Raw genomic sequence first — 6,289 nt, forward strand, 5'->3', positions numbered from 1 at the left:
CCGGCGGCTGGACAGGGCAGTAGCAGGGTGACAGGGTGGCCAGGAGGCGGACATGGCAGCGGCCTCGTGGCAGGGTGGCCGGCGGGCGGACAGGGCAGCGGCCTGGTGGCAGGGTGACCGGTATGGTGGACAGGGCAGCGGCAGGGTGGCAGGGTGGCAGGCATGGTGGACAGGGCAGTGGCAAGGTGGCAGGGTGGCAGGGTGGCCGGCAAGGCCATCGCTGTCCGCGGGCGCGGCACCACGTGGCTCTGGCGGGCGGGCCGGGGGCGGGGCGCCGGGTGCCAATCACGCGGGCGGCTGGGGGCGGCGGGGCGCGGGGCCGGGGCGCAGTCACTGCGCGGTCGCCGAGCGGGACGCAGGCAGAGCGGAGCACAGCCAGGGAGAGGCAGCCAGCGGCCGGCCGGGCGCCCGCGGACATGTCCTTCCCGCAGCTGGGCTACCCGCAGTACCTGGGCGCCGCGGGGCCCGCAGCCTACGGCGGAGAGCGCCCCGGGGTGCTGAGCACCGCCGCCGCCTCGTCGGGCCGGGCCGGGGCGGCCGAGCTGGGCGCGGGCGCGGGCGCGGGCGCGGGGGTCACCTCGGTGCTGGGCATGTACGCGGCGGCCGGGCCCTACGCGGGCGCCCCCAACTACAGCGCCTTCCTGCCCTACGCCGCCGACCTCAGCCTCTTCTCGCAGATGGTCAGTGTCCGGCTGGGGCAGCGGGCAGCAGGGCTGCGGGGCGGCGGGATGAAGGCCCGAGGGTCCAGGCCGGGGAGCAGGCCCGGCGGCGGGAGGCAGGCTGGCAGGGCTGGGCTTCCAGCTGGCTGTGGTCCCCAGGACCCCCTGTCCCGGGGCCGGGGCCCCCCTCACGCCACCCCTCTGGGCCTGGGGTGGACTCCAGCCCTGGCTGCTGACCTCTGGGGAGCTGGGCGGGCAGGAGGGGTGGCTCTGCCGAAGCTCTTGGAGCCGGTCATAATGGAAGAACAATGCGGTACACCCTGCGAGGGGTTGCTCCGTGGCCGGCGTGCAAATGGGGGGGGGGGGTTCAAAGGCAGAAGAAGTCCGAACGGATTCTGGCCTCCTGGCTCGACTTTCCCAAGTTGCCAAAGTTTTCCTTCGCGTGGAGAGAAATCGGCTTCTCTCTGGCCCACTGCCTTACATAACAGAGGCCTCAGGAAAGCAGAGCCCCCACCCAGTCTCCAGCCCGGGGTTCGGAGTGAGGTTAGGCCTGGGAGGGGGCGCGTGAGACGTGGCCAAGCGTGAGCGTCCTGGTCTTTCCCACTGCTCTGCAAGTCCACTCGAAGCTCTGTGCTTCTGGGGAAGGTCCTGGCCTTGGGTCCCGGCACCGCTCTGAGCTCAGGCTGCAACCCCCAGAGTCTCCCCTCTCCGACTCTCGGCAACGGGGGCCTGGTTCTGAGCGTCCCTGGCTCCAAGCGGCCTGGGCTTCCGGGCAACTTTTCCAGCAGCTGCAAAAGAAAAAAAAAAAAACAGGTTTCTGAGCCCGGCCCGAAGGCCTTTCTTTCCCAGATCCCAGGCAACGAAAGCGAGCTACCCTCCTGGGCTGGGGGCCGAGGGGTGGCCTGGGCACGAGGGAGAGGTGTACACCGTCCCCCTTCCAAAGAATCCCCAGCAGAGACCAGGCTGAAAGGAATCTCTGTAACTGCAGAAACGCCAAGTGCGTTGTGCACACAGCAGGCCAGAGAAAGCGGCCAGACCACCGTCACCCTTCTATTTCCCTGTTCTGGGGTCACTGGGATAATGTCTCCAGGGGGCCTTCTGCACGAGAGTGTGCTGGGGGGGTTTGGGGGGGGCTCTGCCAACTCAGCAAAGTGCTGATTTTCCATGCAGGGTTATGTAATTTGTTTGTGACTGAGACCCAGGGGTGCCACTTGAAAACTCAGTGTATGAGGGGACAGGAAAGGAGGCCTGACCTGAGGGTCTGTGGGCTTTGTGCTGGGCCTGGGAAGCAAACACCCCGGGTGTGTTTTTCGTTGTTGGATTTATTGAGGGAAACAGCAGGCAGGAATCTCCGAAACCGTGTGTGTGTGTGTGTGTGTGTGTGTGTGTGTGTGTGTGTGTGTGTGAGAGAGAGAGAGAGAGAGAGAGAGAGTTGGGGGGGGAGAGGTCCCCATGGTCTTGGGCTCAGCCAAAATCTAAACCCAGACCCCAGGCCTCTGCTGGGAGCCTCCCGACTGAGATATCCGAGGGTTCCAGAGTCGGAGGGATCAAATTGCGAGTGGAGGTCTGTCCAGGCAGTTTATGGTAATGATGAGGCCTAATGAGGTTGTTAGAGAGATAAAATGTTATTTACCCCCAAAGCTGATGGGGTAATTTGACTTGCTGTGTTTTACTACAGATGATAAAAAGAATATTGATCGCAAATAAATCATAGCCTGGAAGAGTCGGCAGCAGCTGGCCGCTCCCCGTGGCAGTCAAACTTCTTCGGGAAGGGGCCCTGGGAGGGCACCATTTTGCCGGATCAGCCCTTCTCGCGTATTTATGAATAAAAACACAGTTAAAGACAATGGGATTTCCCGTGGCTCCTGGTGGCCCGGCCGGCCGGCCCCGGAGGAGCCTGTGTCCGTGGCCAAGCCCCGTGCACAGAGCATATGCACAAGGGCAAGGAGTGTGTTTTCGTTTGTGATTGCAGACAACAGACAGGGTGGCTCATCTGTTTGCGTTGGGCGCCTCTGGGGTGGGAAGGCCGGCGGCCCCGGGCGGTGGGCTCTACCGGAGAGAAACCCTTTCATGCTCGGAGTTAGGAGGGGCGTCTCTTCCAGCTGGGGTGTGCACAAGGCCCCCCGGAAACCCAGACCTGTGGCGGTGAGGGGTGGGGAGGGGGTCGGAAGGCTTTGGAGATGAGGGTTTTCCAGAACTTTGCAAGAGTGACAATAGAAAGCGTTCCTGTAGGCAGCGCAGAGAGCAAAGCAAAACCAACAGCGCATCCCAGTCCCAGTCCCTGTCCCCGGGGTGGCTGGCGCTCCCGACCCCTTCTTGCCCCGGCAGGGCAGTGAGTGTGTCTGGGGTCCCTCTTTGTCAGGCGCCCGAGTCCCAGCCCTTTGCCTTTTGGGGGACTGTCCGCTCACCCGCCCCTCTCTCTCCCTCTCTGCCGTGGACTCCCCGCTCCGTCCCGGGCTGCAGGGCTCGCAGTACGAGATCAAGGACAGCCCCGGGGTGCACCCGTCCAGCTTCGCGCACTCGGCGCCCGCCTACTACCCCTACGGCCAGTTCCAGTATGGGGACCCCGGGCGGCCCAAGAACGCCACGCGCGAGAGCACGGCCACGCTCAAGGCCTGGCTCAACGAGCACCGCAAGAACCCCTACCCCACCAAGGGCGAGAAGATCATGCTGGCCATCATCACCAAGATGACCCTCACGCAGGTGTCCACCTGGTTCGCCAACGCGCGCCGGCGCCTCAAGAAGGAGAACAAGGTGACCTGGGGCGCGCGCGGCAAGGACCCCGAGGAGGACGGCGCGCTGTTCGGCAGCGACACGGAGGGCGACGCCGAGAAGGCGGAGGACGACGAGGAGATCGACCTGGAGAGCATCGACATCGACAAGATGGACGAGCGCGACGGCGACCAGAGCAACGAGGACGACGAGGAAAAGGCGGAGGCGTCGCCCGGCCCGGCCGCCGCGCCGCCCCGGGCTCCCGCGGACCCCGCGCTCCGGCCGCCGCACTCGCCGCTTGGGACGCGCAGGGAGCCGGGCGACACCCGCCTGCGGAGCCCGGGGCCCGCGGCCGCCAAGCCGAAGATCTGGTCGCTGGCCGAGACGGCCACCAGCCCCGACGGCGCGCCCAAGGCTTCGCCACCGCCGCCCGCCGGCCACCCCGCCTTCCTGCCCAGCCACGGACTGTACACCTGCCACATCGGCAAGTTCTCGGGCTGGACGGGCGGCGCCTTCTTGGCGCAGGGCTCCCTGCTCAACGTGCGCTCCTTCCTGGGCGTGGGCGCGCCGCCCGCCCCGCACCTGCCCGCGCACCCGCACCCGCAGCCGCAGCCGCTGCCCCCCGCGGCCGCCGGGGTCCCGCTTGGCGACAAGGCCTCGGCCCGCAGCAGCCCTGCGCTCCCAGGTACCGGCCGGCCAGCAGGGGCTTGGGGAGGTACGGGGCTGGGGTAGGTGCAGGGGCGGGGGGGGGGGGGCCGGGGCCAGGGTGCAGGGGCTGGGGGCTTGGGGAGGGTGCAGGGGCGGGGGGGGGCAGGGGCCAGGGTGCAGGGGCTGGGCCTTGGGGAGGGACGGGGCTGGGGTGGGAGCAGGGGCTGGGGTGGGAGCAGGGGCGGGGGGGGGGTTGCTGGGGGGGCAGGGGCTGGGGGCTTGGAGAGGGACGGGGCTGGGGGGTTCAGGGGCTGCGGTGCAGGGGCGGGGGTGCAGGGGCTGGGTGTTGGGGAGGGACGGGGCTGTGGTGGGAGTGGGGGGGAGAGTAGGGGCGGGGGACGGGGGCTGGGGACTCATGGGGCCGGGGTCCACTGGCTGGGGGCTTGGGGTGGCTGCTAGGGGGTTACCGTGGCTTGGGGAGGGGTGCGGCAGTTTGGTGGGGGCGCAGGGCCTTCGGGAGGCCCGTGAGAGTTGGGGGTCAGGGGCTAGGGGTTTAAGTTGGGGCACAGGGGCTCCGTGGGAGGAGCAGGGACTTAGGGATGGATGCGGAGTCTATGGGGTAGGGGTGTGGGGGGAGTAAGAACTTGGGGAGGGGTGTGGGACAGAGACGTGGTGCCCCAGGATTTCAGGGGCTCTGCATCAAGGTCCCATCTGAATTTGGAGAGGGAGGCAGGGCAGAGACGTGGCCCCCGGGTGAGAGCCTCATCCGGTGTCTGGGGCCTGGGTCTGGTTCCTTCTGAATTTGCTTGGAGGCCATGGGGTGCTCAGGGCCGAATGCACCCACTGGGTACTGAGCTCCTTGCACCCTGTGCTTGCTGAATGCACCCCCTGTGGTACTGAGCTCTTTGCACTGGGTGCTTGCTAAATGTACCCCCTGGGGTACTGAGCTCCTTGAACCCTGTCCTTGCTGAATGCAGGAGGGTGCAGGTGTACGAGGCCCCGTGGGTGTCTGGGGCTGGATTCTGGCCGTGGTGAATTTGGCAGGCGGGAGGCCTGCCGTCTTCCGGAGTCTGGCTGCCCTGTCCACCTCGGGAGGGGTGGGGTGGTGTCACCTGGTGTTCCCAGACCCTGGGGCGCAGGGGCAAGGTGGGGTGCCCAGCATTCTGCACCTTAAAGTCTGGTCTCCCTCCCCCTGCAGAGAGGGAGTTGGTCTCCAGGCCAGAGTCGCCCGCCCAGCAGCTCAAGGCGCCCCTCCAGCCTCTGCGCGACAAGTGAGTGACCGTGTGGTCTCACCACCCGCGGGCGCAGGGTGGGGGTGGCCTGGGGTCCGAGGGGCACTCGGAGGGACCGTCCTGTGCCAGGGGTCGGCGCCCCCTCGCTGCATTCTCAGGAGCTGGGAGGGGACTTCCCACGTCCTGGCACCAGCGGGTGGGTCCCGGTGGCCCTCCCCGGCCGACCCTCCCGGCTGACCGCTGTCTCTGTCCCCTGCAGCTCGCTGGTCCCGGCCGAGGGGGCGCCGCGGATCCTGGCCGCCCTGCCCACTGCCTGAGCCGGGGACACTGGGGGTTTTGCGGGGGGAGGGGGGAAGCGGCGGGGGGAGGGGGAGGGAGGTGTTTCAGGAGGGGCTTGTCCCCTGCCGCCCGGGTCGCTGTCCCCCCGCCCCGTGCTTGTGTCTGTCTGTCCTATCTGTATATAGATTGATTTCAGATTGTACATAGCGCGTCAGCAGACTTGTCTAAATCATATATTTTTGTCTAATAAACTGTCGCCAAACGAGTTCCTGGTTCCTGCTGCTGTGTCAGAGGTGGGGTGGGGAGGGGATGATGTGCGCTGGACCCTTGGACCCCTGGCGCTCCAGGTGTGTGTCTGGGGCAGTTCCCAGAGCCCAGCGCTGTCCCGGGAAGTGTGGGTGTCCAGACGGCTGGGTGGCTGTGTCTTTGCTGTTGGCCCCCGGCCAGTCTCTGCTGGGCCTGCAGGCTTTGGGGTTTCAGCAGCTTGGAGAGAGACACACACACCACGGGGGTGGGGGCTTCTCCAAAGGCCCCCTCAGGAAGGCCTGTGACTTGGGGTCTGCCCCTCACCCACCGAGCAGCGAGGGAATAACATTTCGCTTTGAGTGACTTACTGAGTGACGTGGTGAAATCAGTCCCAGAGAAACAGAGCTGCCCTTGGCCTGGGCCGGCGGTGGGGGTGCTTAGGATTGGGGGGGTCAGAGTTCTCTACCAGCAAGCAGCCTGAGACATCCCCACACGACCTTAGTCTCCCACCCC

General features: G+C 66.6%; 1 protein-coding gene across 1 annotated transcript; it reads left to right on the top strand.

Annotated features, from left to right (window-relative positions):
* The first annotated feature begins 310 nt into the window (after positions 1-310).
* Positions 311-5,795, top strand: IRX1 (iroquois homeobox 1). Its single transcript, XM_060191133.1, has 4 exons — positions 311-680; positions 3,123-4,056; positions 5,218-5,290; positions 5,511-5,795. Exons 1-4 carry the CDS (start codon positions 417-419, stop codon positions 5,566-5,568), a joined length of 1,329 nt encoding a protein of 442 aa, XP_060047116.1. The 5' UTR covers positions 311-416; the 3' UTR covers positions 5,569-5,795.
* Positions 5,796-6,289: the final 494 nt, after the last annotated feature.

Source organism: Erinaceus europaeus, chromosome 5 (genome assembly GCF_950295315.1).
Source record: "Erinaceus europaeus chromosome 5, mEriEur2.1, whole genome shotgun sequence".
NCBI classification, from domain to species: Eukaryota; Metazoa; Chordata; class Mammalia; order Eulipotyphla; family Erinaceidae; genus Erinaceus; species Erinaceus europaeus.

Bases quoted from the DNA above. Each gene is read 5' to 3' on its own strand.
- IRX1 (XM_060191133.1), top strand. From the start codon at position 417: ATGTCCTTCCCGCAGCTGGGCTACCCGCAGTACCTGGGCGCCGCGGGG. The intron at 4,057-5,217 runs GTACCGGCCGGC...CTCCCCCTGCAG, and splicing joins CAGCAGCCCTGCGCTCCCAG to AGAGGGAGTTGGTCTCCAGG. The intron at 5,291-5,510 runs GTGAGTGACCGT...TGTCCCCTGCAG, and splicing joins CTCCAGCCTCTGCGCGACAA to CTCGCTGGTCCCGGCCGAGG.